General features: G+C 40.7%; 1 protein-coding gene across 35 annotated transcripts in view; it reads left to right on the forward strand.

Annotated features, from left to right (window-relative positions):
* The window catches only part of ADGRL2 (adhesion G protein-coupled receptor L2), a 173,123-nt gene that overhangs the window by 35,982 nt on the left and 115,883 nt on the right, over positions 1-21,258 (forward strand). For all 35 annotated transcript variants that reach the window (XM_064663867.1, XM_064663869.1, XM_064663866.1 and 32 more), the window contains one exon: positions 13,705-13,877. In XM_064663867.1, coding sequence (XP_064519937.1) covers positions 13,805-13,877 — 73 coding nt within the window. In that variant the 5' untranslated portion in view covers positions 13,705-13,804. The remainder of the gene's footprint in view (positions 1-13,704; positions 13,878-21,258) is intronic.

The raw sequence follows: 21,258 nt of genomic DNA on the forward strand, positions 1-21,258 counted from the left end.
TAACTGGCAGCACGGGGGAGCCTACCTGATGATGATTTCATTGTGCATCTGATTTGTAATCTGTTGCAGAAGTGCCTGCAACGCTGAAGGCTGATAGTGTTATTTAGGGTTAGAAATTTAAAATATTAAAGTACATAGAGGACCAGTTAAATCAAGGTGGCTTGTTGAGCGTGTGTACAGCTTGCATGGTTTTGTCAGTGTGAAGGCTGGGCACGGTACAATATCTTCGGGCAAGATGTGAAATACGGTGATCTAGATTAGAGTTTTTCAGATTGCTGAATGGGAAGCTGGTAAAATGGCATGCATTTTCTTAGCAGGGACAGCTTCTCTTAAATTTGCCTTCTATCTGTTGAGCTGTCAGCGACTCTGTCACTGAAGGCTTAAAGCTATATTCATGAAAACAGGAGTTTGCTGGATTTCAAAGAAAATGCTATTTTTGTTAAAAGTAGCGATCAGACCAAAAGGTTAGACTATCATCAAAGTGTCTGTAAAAATATGCTTAAGACCCCGTTCTGTTCTTGGCTGTCACAAGAGAAGATGACTTGTAAATTGCCTTTCATAAAAGTGAGTTTGATTTAAGGTATTAATAAAATCTAAATTTGTGCATTCTGGCTGTGGGGACCGAAGATTTTAATTTAGTGAAATGCCAGAACAATTTTTTTTTGTGCTCAGTTTGATGAGTGTTATGTGAGAATTCCATCTTGCTAAATTAGGCCAGACATATATATTACAGTGTTTACAAACTGTTATGATTACAACCTGTTAAATTTCATATTTAATATTCAGTCATCTTTGAGAAAGAAAGTCACCTCGTTTTTGTCTCGGCGCTGTTGAATTCTCGTGTTAAAATAGATTAAATTTCAAATGTTAATCTAAGTGACTGTGGAAAGTTGTGACCTGGATTTGAAATAGCCATGAGAGTATCAGAGCAGCAGTAAATCTTCCAGAATGTGTCAGGCTCGCACATGGCGGGGCCGTGTCTGATGTGAGAACTGCAGTGCAGGCGGAGGACGAGCCGGAAGAGAAGGTCCTGTGCCAGTGGCGTTTTATTCTAAAACAAAAAAAGTGAGAATCTGTCACTCGAACATAAAGCCGTGGTTTTACAGGCAGCACACAGCAACTTAATAAAAACTTCCTTTAAAATGGTAATCTAACATTCAAGCTGCATTAAGCCAGACTGTGGCACGGAGGCACCTGGGTTCCTAATCCTCGTGTGCTTCCTCTGGCAGCAGCGATTCCAGCTGGGAAATATGGGTGGGACCTTCAGGTGCAGGCTTCAGCCTAAAGAAAGCAGCAGTTTGAGGAAGATGCAGACACTAAATGTGCTCACCTTTTTGTTTTAAGCTTTTTCCTTCTGTCATTAAATGACTGGGTTATTTCCTCAGCCAAGCCTGGCTTCAACCCTGGTTCTGGGTGCTTTAAAGCCTGATATCATCAGAAGGTCCTGAGTGTTAGTTGTCAGGCACTGGCATTGCTGGAATCTTTTATTATCTTACTGCTTTGATTTTCTTCATCTCTCTTAAAACGTGTCAAGTAAGAATGTGGGCGATGTCAGGAGAATACGATAATAATAATTTTTAAAGCACTGTTTTGACTTAGAAAATAACATTAAAACAATCAGGTTCAAGCAAATCATAACGGAAGAATTGGGGGAATTAATTGATAATTAAAAAGGTATATTAAATATTGTCTACATACACATCTGATCCAGTTTGCCGTTCTTTTATGTATATGGATATTTTTAATACAAATTTCTCATTTCATAAAAGAAAGAAATGAGCTTGCAGATGCTGGCCCACATGTGTCCACACAACAAAATTATCTTGGGGCGCCATACAAAAGTATTCTAAGCGTTACAATATCTATTATTGTGAAGCTGACTATTGATTCTTTCCAGTTTCTGAAAAAATCCTAAGATTGTAGGGCTTGCACAGGAAGAGCCTGAAATGCTTCACTTTTTTTTTTTTTTTTTTTTTTTAAAAGCATTTTAAGACCTGCTTTCTAATAAACTGGTAACAGCGGCTAGAGCATGACTGTTGGTTTTATTCACTGCAGGGAAGGGGTGATTGGCAGCCCTGGCACTGTCCTGTCCACAGCTGAGCTGCAGGGCTGGAGTTGCCTTGGCAGGGCTGCACCTCAGAGTTTGGGCAGCTTTTGCCAACTGTGTTCTTGGCTCAGGCTGATGTTACACGTCTCTCGACTCCAGAGCGTGCTCACTTGCCAAATTCTACCTAAAAATGTATGCTGGAATTCCTAATTAAATAACCCCCTCGGTATTTATTTTATTCCTTGGGAAGGCACTCGTTCTTCCACAGTAGAAATACAATAAAAAAGCCCAGGGTGGATTAGAAAGTTATAACTGGGGTAGGGAGAGAAATTGTCTCTTGCAAACAGATTGGTAGCTTTGGTTTCTTCTGAGTATTGAAATTATGTGACTTTACCAGGTTCTTGCTTGAAATTCTTTGCATACGTATGTGGGGTTTTTTTGTTTATTTTCCAAGTATTTTGAAAATTGTTCCACTACACGGGATAATTGCAGTCAGTATATCATTTTGGTGGGTTTTGCTGCTAGATAGCATTCCTGGAGTCAGTCTGAGTATTGTGTAAGCTGCCTTATTGTAGCCGTGAGCTAAAGTTACCAGTTGAACGATAAAGGTATAATTTATGCCAAACCAGTCTGGAAGCTTTTTGAGAAGACTGATAGCAACTGCTTTTATACATATTGCTATGTAAAATGCTTATTAATGTTAGCAGATGTTGCACTTTAATCCCCCGGAATGATTGTTTGGTAGCAGCAGGAGATTTATTAAGCTTGAGTTGTGTGAAATTGTGTGTGCATAAGCTGCTATTTAGATTGTAAAAATGCCATTGAAAACTGTTAAAAAGTTCTAACTGTAATTGGCAGAGAGGTATTAGCTGTTTTAAAAGAAGTATATGTGTACCACTGGCCCTTTTGCTGTAACCTCTTTATCATTTATCTTCTTGTATTAATGTCACTGAATTATTAATTCATGAGCAGGGTTGGATGGGGTGAAGGCACTATTTAAATGTGTGGCACATGTATCCTTATCGCTGGAGACATGAAAAGAGTCATTTTGTGTTATCTGTAAAATGGAAAGGACATTTAAAATTTCATTTACGGTAATCCACTTCACTTCCCAGTAAAACACCTAGATTATTGCTACTATAATGTAATGTTCTTATTAAAATTTTGTAATCTTTCCACTTTCTCACTTATAAATACTGTTGATAGACAAATGTAGACTTATTTTTTTTCTTTAGTTGCACATCCAGTTCATGAACTGCAGCAGAATGTCTGAAGGAGCAGGATTTTAATAAAATACCGATTCACTTTAATTTCTAGTAAAAGAATACAAAATAAAAGCCAGTGAGTATTTGTAATCATGAAAGGCTAAATAAATTTTCATCTAAAATCACAATGTAACCGAATTAAAGAAAAATATGAATTTTTTTCAAAAGTAGCAGCATCATTGTCACATTGAGCCACCGAGACCTGTATTACTTAAAAGAAATTGTTAATGTGTGACACAGAGTTCTTGGTCTGCTTGATGCAACCACAGAATATCAGAGGTTACATCACTACCGAAAAACGTGTTAAAAATGTATCTTGAATTTCATCTGTTCGGTGTGGATGGTTTTAAAAAAGTTAAAATGTATGGCAAATATAATGTTTTCAGTCATTCCGGTGGAAAGAGTTCATTCTCTTGAATACTTTAAAAAGTATTCATTCTCTTGAAAAATTCCTTACCTGAAAGCAGTTCCAGGGCACTTTGTCCTCAAGTGCTCGCCGTGGCTGGCGTGGCAGTGCTGGAGATAACCCATATTCCGTTTTGTTTAATATTTAAAAGATATCACTTCACACTTCCCTTTTCACCGTGCATGGCAAAGACCTTCCCTGTTCCCACAATACATGTTGTTTTTCCTTCTGCCTCCCTGCAGAGGAGAAAATGCTGTGTGGGCTGCTGGGGAGAAGGGTTTTGAACAGTGGCAGTGCCAGTAGAAGGAGCTTTTCTGTTGAACTATAATTTAGAGCTCTTCTTGCTCCCGACTTCTCCAGATGTAATCTTTTCAGTTTCCTGGCTTAGACTTTCTATAAAAGGAATAAAAAATTAACTGGAATAATTTCTATCTATTATAGTTTGAATAGATAAAAAAGGCCCCAGTTTACCTCGACTGAAGGAATGTTACAGCTCTGGTGAATGACTGGTAGTCATTCAGCTGCCCTGCACAGTTAAGGAGAGTCACCTGAACGTTCATTGCTTATTAAATTGTACAAGAAAATCCTCTTAACTGCAGTTGCACCATTAGATGCCTCGGCAGCTCTATCATCCAGTGACAGAATTGAATCCTTTGTTTCACTGCAGGAACAGGCCCTTTCTGAATAGATCCTGAAGATTTATTTGCCATATTTATTGCACTGTAATATTAGATATTACATTTTTCACGTTGTTGGTGATGTGCAAGCAGTAGTTGCGTAATTCAGTAGTATATTTGTGTGTAGGTGCAAGGAAGAGAGTTAGTGCAGTCTGTGCAGTAATGTCATATATGGCTTCTCACCCTGGAGTTCCTGTTATGAGGGCAGAAAAACAGGGAGTTGGTTGATTTTTATTTCATGATATTAGAGTTTTCAGCCTTCTGAGTGCTACTGGTACATAAAAGTGGTGAACCTGAAAGATGTGTCCTCTGTCACCGTCTGCTGCTTTTTCTGTATGTCTGAAGTACACACACAGGTCCTCCAAAGGCTGATGTAAATTCAGTGGAATTTCTTCCTGGAGGTCATACTTGCCTGGAGAATCTCTTGAGTGCTTAGAAAGTAGTTAAAAGACTTCTTCCCTCCTTCTGCTGTCAAAATTACGAGTTTAGTTGTGGCTGTTGGCCGAGTATGGGATGGTAGCACACAGAACTTCTCAGGTTTCTCTGCAAGACATGATCCACTACATTTTAATAACTAAATGGTTTGGAAAATGCAGCTTTATGGAATTACTCTTAGAAGTTTGTTTGGCGGTGATTTTTAGTGGAACTAAAATGTGGTCTTCAGAATGTTCTGACTGTCAGGCTGCTGGTAAGAAAACACAACTCTCTGGCCATTGCAATATTAATTGTGCTTCAGAGAAAAGAAGCAAAGCCAGGAATGACTTAAGAAGGGGTTCTTTGAAAGAAGAAAAAGAAAAATGCTTAAGTACAGCATGTTTTTTAAAGCATAATTAAAAGCATGCATTATTGAAATGGTCTTTCATAAAATGCATTGTTGTGATGCTGTGATAAATTTTAATACTCAAGGATATGACGGAAGAAGAGATATTTAAAAATAACTTTCTCCTGCTGTCTATATATAGTCACAGTTTTTTCACATTTCTGTGCATGCTCATCTGATGTATTTTATCCTAGATTACCTCACTGCTCCAAGAAATCCCTTTTGGTAATATTGATAACCTAATATATGACAGATTTTGGTCATTATTATTTCATTTAGTGGTCATATGTATAGACCAAGAGGGAATCTGAATATTGATTTCACTGAATGGCTAGTAACAATGATTTATGAGTCAAGGATTCAGTGCAGTGAGCCAAACACAGCAGAGATTGCATCTTAGGTGCCACCATTGATTTTGTTTCATATTTCACTGCACAATGATTAGGCCATGGTCTCACAGATTTTAATGTTACAACCATATTCCTCTCTAAGCAAAGATCTGCCACAAGGTACACCCAGTGCATGGTGAGTGTATCTATGGGCCTACTGCTTCTGATTTTTTTAAAATAATAAATGTTTTTCAGTTGTGTTTAAATACTTGGTATTTCTCTGGTAACAACAGAGGTTTTTGATGGATTTTTTTTTAAAACAATCAAAAGTGATTTTGCTGCACGCTCAAGCTTGTTCTTGAAACTTGAACCATATAATTTAAATCAATACAGACCACTTAATATGATCATAAGTACAACTGATAGAAAATGATTGCTTTAAAATGGATGCTAAACCAACCCCACCATGAATCTTTTTGATAATATTCCTTGGCACACGCCTAGAGAAGAAGTTTTCAGCGCGGCAGTTTCTGGGGAATTGGTGCTACCAAGCTGAGGTTTGTGCATGAGTAGCTGATGCTGAGGCTGCAGCAGAGCCATCCCCCAGCAGGGCGGGTGTGTTGGGGCTGTGCAGTCCCCACTAACCTGGTTGTAGCGTGGGCAGGAGTGCTGAAATGCAGGGATAAAAATGTGTTCTTGGCTGCTCTTGCCTGCAACTTGATTTTATTTTGGAAGTGAGTAACTCGGGGGTGTTTTGCTGGCTCTGTGCTGGTCTGTGGAGTTGTCTTCCTTCGGTGTGTCAGCTGTGAAAAGCAAATCATCACAGAACAGCCTGGGCTGGGAGGGACCTTAAACATCATCTTGTTCCAAACCCCTTTCCGTGTGCAGGATACCTACTGCTAGACCAGGTTGCTTGGAGCCCCATCCAGCCTGGCCTTAAACACTTCCAGGGATGCAGCATTGGCAGCTGTTCCAGTGCCTCACCACTCACATGGGGAAAAAATTCTTCCAAACATCTCATCTATATTTACCCTCTTTCAGTTTAAAGCCGTTCTGCCTTGTCCTAACGCTACAGCTTGTAAGAAGTCCCTGTCCAGCTCTCGTGTGGTCCCTTTAGGTACTGGAAAGCTACTCTAAGTTCTCCCCCCCTGCTGGAGAAGGTTCTGGGGAGAACTTAGAGTTCTCCAGCCTCAGCTCTCCCAGCCTGTCTGCATGGAAAGGTGCTCCATCCCTCTCAGGAGCTTTGTGGCCTCCTCTGGACCTGCTCCAACAGATCTGCATACTTCTTATCTTGGAGGCCCCAGAGCTGGATTGAGAATCAATACCAGAACTCATTTCCCTGCTTAAGCCCAGGGATGAGCAGCCATGAAGCAGATCAGATGTGTTGAAATCCTTGCAGTCAGTTAGAGAAACACCACGTCGCTTCACAGGTACCGACACGTCTGACCACAGTCCCAGGACTTAGTTCTGTTTGTTTTGTTTTTCTGTCTGCTTCCACTTCAAACAAGTTCTCAGCTGTGAAAAACAGTGGATGGGAAGAAAAAAAAAAAGAAGAGATCAGCTAAGTGGCATAACAGCTTTGAGAAATACGGGCCTTTGCAGAGCCTTGTCAAGGCTGTCAGCAAACAGTTTCCTGTCTTACAAGACTGCTGTGTCTTTGGTTGATGTCAGTCTAGTGTGGTTTTTTTTTTTTTTCAAGGGAGAGAAATGAGATCTTTAATATAAATAGATTATTTTGAGGATGTCTCTTCTCTGAGAAGTTTGAAAAGCCTTTGAATTTTCTTCAGCTGTTACAATTGCTTCTTTTGGTTTGTCATACGGTTCTCAATGTTTTTTACAGATACTCATTATTTTCATGTTTATTTTTGATGTTCATAAAATCTGTCCTACATAGGTTTGAAAATGAGAACTATTTGTTTTGCAGTTTAATGAAGAGAATGGCAAACAGCCTCAGCCCGTGCCTCTGGTGTCCACAGTGATCAGCATATTTAACACGCTCAGCATGACACTAAGATATTACAGCCGATAACGGTTGTAATGGACTTAGAGCATCCCTCTCCCTCCCCTCCCCTCTGGATGAGGGGGATTTGTCTTTGAGTCCCCAGGAAGCTGTAGTGACACAGAGGGCAGCAGTGGTGGAAAGGTTTTACCTGCACTGCTGGAGTGGAGGTGATCTCGTGTGGCGGCGCGGTGTCGATTCCGTGAAATCCAGGGAATTTGCGATGGGGATTGAGCGACACCCCCCTGGATTCCGAGCGGTTATCAAAGGCAGAAAGACAAATTCGGACTTGGCAAAAGGAGAGTGCCTGGAGCCAAAAAAAGCCATTCTTATTAGCACTAGCAGAGGTTTACTTTGCTGGCTTATTGAATGAAAGCTCCCTCGAGTGCCCAGGCTTTACCCTGTGCTAACAGGCAGGGGCAGGGCTGGCTGGTCGGGCAGGGACCGCCGTGTACCCTGCCCGGAACACACGGCAGTGAGACCCAGCCGAGCCAGAGTGCTGGTGAGAAAAGGAAATCTTTGTCTTTTCCTCTCCAATCCTGTTTATTTTCTCTGTGAATGATTGCAGTAGACCACGGAGGTGCTGGGGACTGATGGACTGAACTGTGATGTGGCACTGTTAAAATAGTGTCAGTGCACTGTTCGGTGGCACAGCTTGCCTGGGTGGGTTGGGTGTTGGGAATGATCTGTTGAGCTGGGAACTCGGGCTGCTGTGGGGTGGGTGTTGCCATGGTCTTTCTCAATTGAGGATACATTTATTGTGCCCTGTTTCAGGCACTCCTCAGGCATGGGCACGTCACTTCAGAGCACAGCACAGCTCAACGCATTGAAGTAATTTCTTTTGTTGCAAGATTGGCTGACCTTGGTCAAGTCTTGTTCTTACTGTGTTATTCCCTTCCCTGATACTGTATTCTTTCCATGCAACTTGGGAAGAGATGTTTTGGGTTAGAAATCCAGTGTTCAAGGTGACAATTAATAGGGACTGTTGAATACAGAATTGTAGATAAGACTCCCTGCTACCTTTTGAGCATTAACTTGGTTTTAATGGAAGCGAAGTCTTTGTTAAACATTTTAGACAGAGCAGGGTTAGCCTTTCCTTTCTCTTTGCAGTATGCAGTTTGTTTAATTGCAGCAGATCAGGCACTGATTGTTTACCATAGGTAGTACAAGGAGGCTAACTAGATCAGCGTGGAGTCTTGCTTCTCTTCAGGGTTTTTTTCGTAAGGTCTCATAACCAGAACACATAACCAGATTTTCTACAATCAGAAATTGTCGCACTAATGCAGAGTTATTAATGTAAATCAATTTTTGAATAAGCATATTGAAAACTCAGGGAATAACTCCTATTGAATGCATCGATGGTACGTTCAATGTTGAAAAGTAGAGCTGGATCTCATTGCAGATATGTAGAAAACTGTAGCTCTTGGATCATAAACAGTATTAGTCTCATTCTAGTATTTTACTAATGCAGCTTAGTTTTACTAACCACACTGCACTAATTAAATTCTTATGTTACGGATTATAGGAAGTTTAACCTTTTTTTTTTTTTTAAATTGGGAAAGCCTCATGATGGGAAAGCACGTGGACACATGATTTCTCAGGAGACTAAGTAGTCTATTATATTGTATGAATATATATCTACTCACCCTTGCCTCCTCTTCCCCCTCCTTTTCTCTGCAGAGTGTCTCAGATATATTACAGAATTACTTAGTTTCATAAACTGGGTTATGAAAGGCGCTGGGGGTGCTGCATGTGTGGCAGGGTAGGTCACACAGGATTTACAAGGGGGACTGCCTGGGTCCTGCTGGTTCCTTGGCACGTACGAGCTGTGCAGCTATGGCTGATGTTCCTTACCTTGCTGTGCCTCATCATCTGTGAAGCTAGTATAAATTTTATTTCTGTAATGGGGATGTTAAAGCCTGACTGAGGTTGCAAGTGCTCTGCAGTGTTTCGAAGATGATTTGGAAAATTAAACACTATACTCTAAAATACATCAGCGTTAGTCTGAGAGACTTCTAGCTACAGAAAAACATCCTTGCTTAGCTGGAAAGATCTCTGTGTTCCCCTTTGTCTTAATTGCCTGCAAAGCTGGATAGAACAGGAGGGAAGAGGCAGCTTTTGAGCATGCTGTGTCAGTTGGCCAGAAGCTCTTAAAAGACCCTTTTTTGGCTTTTGAAAATAAAACCTTGGGAAGGTTAAACAGAGTAGAGTTGGGACACGGCAGTCCTTTAGAGGTCTTTCTCTTCAAAGATAAAAGTATTTCAAGGAGCATGCTTGGAGCAGCTTTCTCTTATCTCTGGGGTGCTCTCGAGCAATGTTGCGGGGAGAGGGGTGGCCAACAGTGGCGTGTACTCTGCAGCGGTCGTGTTCTGCCTGTAAGGAGTTTCAGGAGCACAGAAGAACAAGGAAGCAAGGCAGGGGCACTAAGATATTCAGGACTTGGAGCACAGCTTATGAATACAGTATGAAGAGATGCCCAGTACATTTGCAGTGTACAGGTTTGAACATTAACATTGCTGTTCCTGATCTCGCCTTCTTTACCAGCGCGGACGAGAAGAACCTTAACAAGGTGAACCTCTCTATTCCAGTGGAGGGCTGGGGTTTCTTCTGTGGGAGACTGCAGTATGGCCCAGAGGTAGGGATTTAAGTTACAACTGGAATTTTCTGGGCAGCTTTTGTTGCACTCTGAAATTCAAGCAACCTTTTGCTCAAGGGTGTTTCTCTCTGCCCCCCCCCATGAGCCGAAGCATTCGGCGACCCAGAGGAAAGGTTTATTAAGATCTGAGGGGAAATAACTTATTTGCTCAGGACAGCCACTCGCTGTGGTCTCCTTTTTCTGTTTACAGAGAAGTAACTTAACACATCTTTTCCCGGTCCTACTTGTTTGGTTTGGGCTCTGTTGTTGTGTTGAGGTGCCCCCAGCAGTGCTGTGTGCTGACAGATGGATGGGCAGAGGGACTGGCTGACAGCAGTGTCTGCAGTCCCAGTGCTCTCTGGCTCCAGCTCATGTCTGGGTGCCTTTTCCAGGTTTAGCTTTTGTTACACTGATGAATGGTTGGTTCAGGACTGCAGTGTTCTTTTACTTGGAGCCACGCAGAGTTTCTCAAATACAGAGGTTGCATTAAAATGGTTTGCTGTGAATGTTGATTTTTATTCAAAAGAAAAGAGGCAAAACCAAACCCTATTGCATCAGTTTTTAAACACTGTTTCATTTTTTCTTGGGTTTTTAGAAAAACATATGTTACTGATAATTTGGTAGGGGCTGGTTAGTTTATTTTCAATTCTATTTGCAGCAGCATAGTGAGTTAAATTCTATATCTGTAGGCTACAGCAATCTAAAGAGAACAATATATTGCACTAAACACTTAAATTTGTCCTTTAAAATATTCTACATTTATTCTTAATAGTTTCTGTGGTTTTGATATCACAAAAACATCAATATCCTTTCAGAAACTGTAGTTTCTTATTAAAATAGCTATCTCAGTTTACAAGGTCAAGAACTCTTACTCAATTGAAAAAAGAAAAAGGGAAGAGTATTTGGCATACATTTTTTGGCATACATTTTGCAGCTGTTTTCTAGGGAGATGTTTGGTCTCCCCTCAAGTGGTGCTTTGATTATTGTTTTTGTTTTTAACATAATTCTTTCCTTCCTCCCCCCCTCCCCCCAATTTAAAAAAGGCCCACAAGAAAGGGATGAGTTTGAAGATGACAAGGGACAGGTATGTCACTATCCACTTGAAGTGGATGGAAAATGTCTCAAAATGTGGGAGTGCAGCGATATGTTATGGAAATAACAATAAAACTTGAGTCTCAGGAGGCCAAAATCTTCTGGACAGACTGGGAGCAATCAGAAGGCTGACTTAATTTCACTTTTAGCCATTATTGTTTGTCATCTGTTCTCTTGGATTATTCTGATTGCTTACTGAAATTATGCTGATTAGTCTGTAGTGTGTGTGAAATAGTTTTATGATTTTTCCTTTGGGTGCTACAGGTGAAAAATTAATCCAAACTCTTCCCAAGCTTTTAGCTGAACTGTCTCCAGGGGTTTTTTTCAGAGAGACCATGGTGGCATTTTTTTCTTCTTTGCTCAGCAGGAGCTCCTTTGCAATTGTAATTTCTGCTGAATGCAGTGCATCCTTTGTGGATTTTTAGATTTATTTGCTTTTGGTTGCAAAACACTCTCAGCCCAGTGTGAAAGATCTGGAGGTACCATGTGACTGTCTCTTCCTGGCTGCTTCTGGGTTGTCCTGTAGCAGCTGGTGCATCACCATGAAAATTAAGGTCCCACCTTTTTCCTCTGGGCACAGGGGTGTGTGCCAGGGAGAGCCACACTGGCCGTCCTGGGCTGAAGGGCTTTGTTTGCTGTGCCGTGCTCCTTGTTGAAATACGTGTGGCTCAAAGTGCCTGCCATTGAAAAGCACCTGTCTGGAGCTGGAAATGGAAAGAAGTGCTCATTTTTATGTATAAATAAACAAATAATCACTCGGCCTCAGCTGTCAGTTTTCGTTCATTTCCCGGTCTGAGGAATCACCAACATGTTGGTGTTGTGAGGGGGATGCCTCACTTCTCTTAAAGAGGAGCCAAGTAAAGAAGCCTCCTTGCACATTTAATAATCTCCACAGCTACACTGCCTTCATTCAGAGCTGGAGAAATTGTTCTGTAATGTTTGTTGTTAATTCCCACCCCTCTCTCCTACTGGAAAATAGTGAGTGTCAGTCTTGTTGCTGTTTGTGTGCTCAGGGAACAAATTTATCATCGATTAACATTGACTGTTATAAAAAGTGTTACACTTTCTACTTCTGAAAATGATCTACAGTTCATAGCATTTCTTTAGCTGGCATTTTGTGCGCTTCATCCTTTCCAGTTCTCCTTGCCAAAAGGGTAAATGTATTTTTAAAGCCCTCAACGTGCTCCAGTACTCATGAGAATCATAAGTGGCCCTTGGATCCTGCCACTTAAATTTTTACAGAGTCATTGTTACATGGTTTTAAAGTAACATTAATTTGAGATATCTCAGCCCTGTTCATTCATCTTGGAGAGACCAAGCCAGAGTGACGTCGGGCTCAGCTCTTTGCATCTGTGATTGCCACAGTGTTCAGGAAGTTGTTCTCCAGAGTTGTTTCATGTATCTGTAATATGTAGAGCCAGCTTTCTACTTAAAAATAATTTGTTTTTCTATGGATGTTAATTTTTCTCTAGCTTCCCAAAGTCTAATAGGCAGGGCTGAAGCATGACCTTGCTTCATACAGTGAGATATGGGAGAGGATGTACGTAGTTACTCATTTGGCTGGTGAGAGAATGGAGTCATTAGAGAAAGGGAGCACTCTGCTGTCAAATCTTCTATCACAGCTACTGCACTCTATCAGTGTAATTATATTTTTCAAATGCAAATGATAGCTCTAAGAATTCTTCATCGTTTACAGGAACAGTTCAGTTCATATTTCTCAGTAGGAGACAAATCTTGTTCAAGGCTAAGGACAGGAGAGTCTGATCCATTATATTGACTCCCTTTTCTCTGAAGGTGTTTATTGGGTAGAAATAGAGATAACTAAAGTCATGTGAAGAGCCTTCCTCACCAAACAGGGAACTTTGTCAGCAGAGTTGCTGTTCCTGCCTCTCTCATCCAAGGAGGGAACCTGTGGAATGCTGGAGCCATGGCAGGGAGCAGACCTGCACACCTTCCTGCCAGGGGGAGTTGCTCTGTTGTTCTCAGCCACTCCATGTTTCAAATCTCTGAGAAACATGGCAATGCCCTACATTTAATTTTACTGTGGTTCTTGGGGGTAGAGGAGTGCAGGTTGTGTCAGATTTGGGCAGTGGGAAAAGCTTCGCTTGCCCATCTGCACATCCAGTTTCTTATATTCAGAGGAAACGTTCTCCTGTTGGGTTTTTTTAATGTGTCTTACTGCAAGTACATCAATAACATTCACACTTTGAACTCTAACTTGTATCATTATTTGGCATTCTGTTTAGTGTTCACTGACCTTGAGAGATTACATCCCACAAACCTGCTGAATTCCCAGATACAGTGCAGGTGTTCTGTCAGTTTTACTAAAAATTTCCAGTTTTTATCGAGTAAAATTTGATATTCTGAATTATTGGTGTTCAGTTAGTGATGGAATTCTTTTTCTCTTTTTCTTCCAAATCTTCTGCTACTCCAGGTATGAAGATGAATAATGCAGGCCACTGGTTTCGATGATGCTGGGCTTTTATAACTGGATTCATTAAGGAATACAAAGAAAATTCTTACAGGGATCAATAATGGTGTCTTCTGGCTGCAGAATGAGAAGTTTTTGGTTTCTGCTCCTTGTCAGCTTCCTGCAGTGTACTGAAGGTAAGCTTTAGTTTATTTTTTTTACTTGAGTTTGCAGATGAGTTAAATGGACTGTACGTTAATTTCTGTCAGATCACTTGAATTTTGAGGATGTCAAAGTAAACGTATTTATAGCATACATTAATTTATGAGACTCAAACTGTCCCTTTTTTAATGAAAAAAAAAGAAAAGATATTTTTTGGTTTTGATAGTGTCATATGTTTAAACTGAAGTGACGGTATTAATATCCTTGATTAGTAGGTGCCTTATTTTTGGATTCTTCCTTTTTCTATTTTCATTGCACAACAATTTAGTAGGAATGTATAGATATGTTAAACATGATATAAAACAACTAAACAGTGAAAATGAAATACCTGTTTTACTTTTCTAATTTGGCTTGATGAAAATGAAATGGCAAACACTTCATTAATATTAGAACTATGCAAGTTAAATTTCAGGAAATAAAAATCCAAAGTTCATACAAAAATAACATGTGCTTGAAAATATTCTTGCTTTTTTTAGAAAAGGGAAAAATACTTCACTACTATCAAATGTGTTTAAAATAGCTCTTAAATCAAAGAGATGAGGAAGGAAAAGAATTTTTTTAAAAAGTTGCAGTATCTATTCTTTGTTCTGTTTTTCTTCATAAACTTTACTTTATCCAGTTAGCCTGTCTCCCCAGCTGTTCTTGTGGCCCTTTTAATAAACAGAGAAACACGAATGAACAGGAAAACATGGTTTATGAATTCTTAATTGCCAGTATTCATCTAGAACTTGAGGGTATTTCTGGGTGTAAGCTTTTTGGTTGACTAGATTGCAGGTGAAAAAATTGGTTTAGTAGTAAAATAGCATCTCACATTATTCAGTAATTGGTATGTAATGTATAGGCTTCCTTGGTGCATCTGTGGTGTGATCTCACCGGCTTTTAAAGCAGATACATTCTTTACCCTATCAAAATTCTTTGAATTTTAAGGCTAGATTTTCAGAAATACTTCAGGAAAGCTACTCTGCCTCCTCCACTCTTCTTTCTGAAATCTATATAAATAACTAGTCCCCAAAAATAGCAAACCCCAAGATTAAAAATTGAAATCTGCAGTGTTCCACGCTCCCTGTGTCATTTCCTGAGCTTTAATTCCAGACTGCCATGGCTGGGGCTGTGTGTTGTGCTGACAGAGGAGCTCTGCTGCAGTGAGGTGTCCATGTGGATGTGTGAACACACACACACATCTACCAGGGAGAGTCCTCGGAGCCTTCACAGAGGATCTGAGCTCGGGGAGATCTCACCGAGCTAAACAGCTTTCACAGGCAGTTACCCCTTCCTGCCCTCTCCTCAAATATTGCCAGGATGTGTTAGAAGACTGGCATTTCCCAGGGTGTGCTGCACCTCTGGGGTGGCTCCATCTCTGCTGGGATCTCTGGCCTGGGGCAGTTGTACTGACTGTGTTCTCCCTGTCAGTCGGTTCTGGGGGCTTGGCTGTAATCTTACTTTTAGAGGAAGGTAGGGACGGACAGCTGGAAGGTAAAATGCTTTTCAGCCTCTCTCCCAGGTAAGAAAGGTGAATGTGGATTAGGAGATTGGAATTCCAAACCTTATGGCTGGCTGGTTTGGTTATAACTGGGGTTAATTATAAAGGCACTTGCGTTGCAGAAGTGGTTGCACTGGTTGAAACCAAAGGTGTAGACACCTGTGTAGTAGAGACATCTATAGTGGTTTTTCTTCTGAAGTTTTAAAATACTAAGGAATTTTTTTTAATTATTGCAGTTGTTTCAAATCCGTATATTTAGTGCATTTCACAAAGATTCAGGCACTTGCAGTTTAATGCTTTGTGGTGGTTGAAAACATTTGAAATGAGAAAGGAAGAGCAGACAACTTTCTGTGATTTGGTTAAAGTTGCAAACAGCATGCTGTGAAAGAGCGTTTTATCTGCTGAGTTTGGAAAGGAAATAGTCAACTCAGAACTTCTGCAGATTGAATTTTTGCTATTTGCAGATAGTTAATTTCCATTGTCATCTGTAATATTTCAAGTCCATTCTGTTCTGTCCCTGTTTTTCTTGCTTGTAGTAGCCAGTAGCAATCTTCTGATGCTTCAGTTGTGAATTTACTTTTTTAAAGTCTGTACAAGAGCTGCTTTTTCAGCTAAAAGAAACAGGAAAGGAAATTGGGAGCAGATAACAGAATCATACCAAATTAATTGTAAATTCTTAAAATAAATGAAATACTGTGGCTCTGTATACTGGAAATGAATATTAATATAGAGTTGGCTTCCAGCCACAGAAGCAAAATGAATACTGCATTATTACACTTTCTCACAAGATTACATTGCCTTCTGCTTCAGTAATAAGAGATGCCAAGTATAACATGCTTTAGTAGCACTTCATGCCTGGAAGTACGAACATGAACAAAGGTTAAAATAAGAGCATCTAACTTTTGGTAGAAATAAGAAAATCTTTAATTCTCTTGCTTGGAACTGACGGGTTTTTTTATAGAATCTTGTGTGTACGTGCGGGTTGCTGCAGTTCGTGGGGGAGATAAAACCTGGCCGAGTGCCCTGCTGGTACATTTTAGTGTTTCTGTACAGCTAAATGGAGAGAAGGGAGGGGGGAGACCCTGGGTGTGGACAAGTGATTCATTTGTTCGTGTAATGAAACATTTTCCAATCAAGAAGAGGCTTCATTACTCTCACAGAGCCCCAACTTTAACTCACCAGGGAATTAGCAAGCAGGCACAGTTATACGAAGGCTGTAATTTTATTTTACTACTGCCTATCCAGACAGGAGTTGTATCTTCAGTTAAAAAGGTCTTGGGTTTGCTTTGTTTTTCCTGGCTGTGCAGTCCAGATGGGATTGCTTTTGAAGCAGTCCCTTCCTTCAGTTAAAATGCACCTGGAACAGACAAGTGCCGGCAGCTGGAGGGGAAAAGCACACTGAGTTATCATACACTGCTGATAGATCTGATCAACAACAGGTCAATATTGTTGTGCCCAGGGTTGAAAAATGCTGTTACTGCCGTCAGCAGCAAGCGTTGCAGCCCTAAATGAGGAAAAGATGAGAGGAAAAAGGAATGAAGAGCTCAAGTCATGAGCTTGAATATTAATGTCATTTCTGAAAGCATTTTTCTGCCCCTTTTTCCTAGAATATCCTGCTGTAGGCTGTGTGTAGCATATTCTGCTATGGTTCTGTTGAGAAAGGCAGGCTGAAAGGACTGCCTTGGGAAGGGCTTTGGTTGGACGTGGGCAGGAGCTGTGGGAGTCCTGCCCTGTGCCTCGGGGCAGAGGGAGCTCCCTCCAGGGCTGTGCCAGAGCCCCATGTCCATGAGAACCCCCGTGTCCGTGGGGAGCCCCCGTATCCATGGGATCCCGTGTCTGTGGGGAGCCCCCGTATCCATGGGATCCCATGTCCATGAGGAGCCCCCGTATCCATGGGATCCCATGTCCATGAGGAGCCCCCGTATCCATGGGATCCCATGTCCATGAGGAGCCCCTGTGTCCATGGGGTCCTGTGTCCATGAGGAGCCACCGTATCCATGGGATCCCATATCCATGAGGAGCCCCTGTATCCATGGGATCCCATGTCCATGAGAGCCCTGTGTCCATCAGAGCCCGTGTCCGTGGGAGCCCTTGTCCATGGGATCCCGTGTCCATGGGGAGCCTCCTGTCCATGGGATCCCACGTCCATGGGGAGCCTCCTGTCCATGGGAGCCCCATGCCCGTGTGATGCCATGTCCATGAGAGCCCCGTGTCCATGGGAGCCCTGTGTCCACGGGAGCCCTGTGTCCATCAGAGCCCTGTGCCCATGAGAACCCCATGCCCATGGGAGCCCATGCCCATCGTGGCTCTCTGCCCTCACAGGAGTCCCTTGCAGTTGAGTCCTGCACCTTTACTTACCTGTTTTATACAAACTTCAGGAAATTAATTACTTTTGACACCACTTCTTTTTTTTTTTTCTCTTCTCTTCTTCCCCCCCCTTCTTAATTAGCTGAAATCATCCAACAAGTTAAAAATTATCTGAGAAAATACAGAAAGTCAGAGAGTGAGATCACACATGCCTTGTTTCCATAGCAAAGCAGAGTAGAAAGCTTATTATACATATTATTGGTTTCTCTTCAAGCAAGTTAAGACAGATACACTAATATGCATATGAAAAAAAGATGTCAGAGCTAAACAGTCTGGTGAAGATTGGTTTTTGGACTGTGCAGGTTTCGATATTTTAAGGTTTATCTTGCTTGCAAAGTCCACCTTTTTGACTAGCTTTTGATGCTGTTGTTTTCATTCTCTTCTGCTGCTTGAAAAGCACAAATGCTTGGGAAGCACTGAAATAATTTTCTTTGCCTACATTCTGTTTTAATCAAGGCTTAATTCAATTTTAATTCATTTTCTTGTGAATTATTATCTATGCTTTGTCCAAAGGAAGAAGCATCATGCTTACATTATCTATTTAATTCTGTTTTCCTAAATGGAATTAGTGTTTTTAAAGAAATCTAGCCTGTCTTTGTCTCTGAATGTTTGTTTTAATGAACATTACACTGAGAAAGATATTTTCTTATAAATTCCAGTTATGCCAGCCAAAGGGCTGAGTGTTAAATTGGAAGCAGTTTTAAGTGCATGTTCAATGTTAGAGCATTTACTAAAGAAAAGGCATAATAAATACAGATAAAGGACGTTGGGCCACTACAAAGATATTTGCTATTTTAGTGTATTGCTTCAGATCTTCAGCTTCCTGTCAAGCCACTCAGACATGGAGTGTCTAAGGCACAGGCCACAGGTACTGAACAAACTGTAAAACCACATCAGTTTTCCTGCACATTTGTTAGGAGGTATTAGTAGGATTTTGCTCAGTATAGAAATTAAAAAAAAACCAAACTTGTACCCTGGACTTGAGTAGAAATCAACTTCTGTTAATTAGCGGATTTAGGTTCCGCAAGGAGCGAAATCCATTCTGGAGTCATGCAAGAGCAAACAGGAGCACCAGTTTAATTTCTAGCCAGGGAATTTATCACAGTGGGAGCTCTGTGAAGCACCCAGTTAGTAGGAACTACTGGGTTGACAGAGTTTGCAAAGCACCCCCGAGCACACCCAGCCCAGGGCAGGCAGTTGTTGCTCACCCTTTGGAAGGTCACTCCGATAATCCTCATTTGTGTCGTGTGTACCTGATGTGTTTCATGATTCTTTAGCAAATGTTTTTTTCTCAGTTGGTTAATGCAGGTTATGAAGATTTAAGATCTGTGTGAAGGGAACAATTGGGTTTCTGCAGAAAGCAGCTGCTGAACTGGGTCCTGTTTTCTGTCCTGGCAGACTGTGCCATTTTTCCATGGGGCATGGTGGTGCTTACTGATCTGGGACATCTCTTTTTCCTTTACTGAGGGAGATGTAGGCCCAGCACGTTTTCTGAAAAGGAAATTGCTGTAAAGCAAGACCAAACTTCTTCTTTAAGAAGAATGTTACAGTTTTCAATTGCATTTCCAGGTAATAGAGACAGACTGCCCGGAAAATCCAGAGATACTTTAACATGCTGGCAGTGAATATCCTTTTATATATTCCCCAAGCAGTGAGGCTTGCAGGATTCTATTCTCTAACATTACATTTTTGAAACCAAAGCAAACCCAGCACTGTTTTAAAATGTAGAAGAGCCATGTAGAAAAATGCACGAAGAACCATTTTAAATACTGTACTAACATTTAAATGAGAGTTTGCTAGGAAGTGTTAATGTAAGAGTCTTAACATTTAAGCAGAGAGTATAAATGCATAATTACTATGAGATGAGTAATAGTATTACTCTTCTGATACGTTATCTTCTCAGTTGCTGAAAAACATTCTCCTTTCTGAGTGGAGATTTTGCATATTCCCAAGGTCTATTGAGAAGAAGAGAAGAGCCCTGTAATGTTTAGAATGGTAGAAATGATGTGTGCTGTGCTAAGGGCAGATGCTCTATTTTCAGAGGCCTCTAAGCTGCTACTTGAGTTACTGTCTGTAGTTGCTGTAACCTTGAGGGGTCTCAGTGGGCAAGGCAGTGACCACTGCAAGGAGAGGGGACTCACTTATCCTTCAACTGCACTGACATCGTCGCCTAAGGGGCTTTTCTTTTGTTAAATATAAACCAGAGTATGTTTTAGATTAGTTCATTATGATAAGGTACCTTTCCAAGAACACAGTAGCAGAATTTGGACATGCATGTCTTTAAAAAAAAAACCAAAACAAATAGCTTCATTAGTATTCTGTTACTACATATGGAAAATTACAGGAATTTATTTTTTAGTAAGAAGTTGTATTTTAAAAATGTTGAATTATTTTTCATTCCTGTTTTTTGTCGAATGGAAGAATACTGCTTGTCTTAGTAACAAGGTTTTTTATATAGTTTTAACAACATTGTCTTTATATTGTACTTGCAGGTCATAGTGTATAATGGAAATATAACTGCCTGAAGCATCTGATATCAATGAATGCCTCAGCACTGGCTTTCTTATTGCATTTAGTGTCCTTATGATCAGATTATAAAAATTATCATAAAGTATAATGATTTTAGATTTAATATTTGTTGCTAAGTTCTACAGGCACATAATGGGTTTTATACTTGCAAGTAGATCCATTGATGCTCATGGTCTGCCTCTGTGAGTCAATAGCACAGAAGGTAATAGAGTTTGTGCTAATTGTGTGTTGTGCAGATGTCTCAGTAGCAGGAAGTGTGTGTAGAATGAGAGCACTGCACAAAAAGGACTCGTGCAAACACTAATTTATGTTTCGTGTGTGTTTGTGGGAGCGTTCCAGGCTGTGTTACATGAGGAAGAGGAGATGAAACCATTCACAGAGAGAAGTTCTTGGCTTGTCCATCCATACTCTCGTCATAAATGCACTTCATAATGTAGGAGCTCCTTAAAGTGTGGAAGAGACGCTTAAAAACTCTCTGGCCTTTTGCAGTGGTTAATTAGTGTCATATTTCCTCATTAATGTTGGTTGTTTGGAAGAATATAGTTGCTCCCTCTGATTGCCTTTTTTTTTTGTTGTCGTTTGTTTATTATGTTTGGATTGGGGTTTTGAATGAGGCTCAGGAATGCTGGATACTTTTCCAATCACAATTCAGGTTTTTTTCGGGATTACTACATTTTTTACATTTTTAACGGAGGGTGTATTTTGCATGGGTGACTGTAAATGGGCCATACCTGAAATCCACAGGCACAGTATGATAAATTGAATATAGGTAGGAGCTGAAAAAATCCTTTTGCTTAAGGTGTCCCAAATTTCTGCCCTTCCACAAAGAGTCTTGAACTACTTCACTGGCTTTCAAAACCCAATTGTGCCGCAGCTCTTTGTGTTTCTGTAATCTCTATCTCCTTGCTTTCTTTTGAAGTATAAAGAAATAGAGTTGTACAAATGTTGGCTCAGTTTATGGCTCCTTCTCTCGGTCAGGG

Source organism: Pseudopipra pipra, chromosome 9 (assembly GCF_036250125.1).
Source record: "Pseudopipra pipra isolate bDixPip1 chromosome 9, bDixPip1.hap1, whole genome shotgun sequence".
NCBI lineage: Eukaryota > Metazoa > Chordata > Aves > Passeriformes > Pipridae > Pseudopipra > Pseudopipra pipra.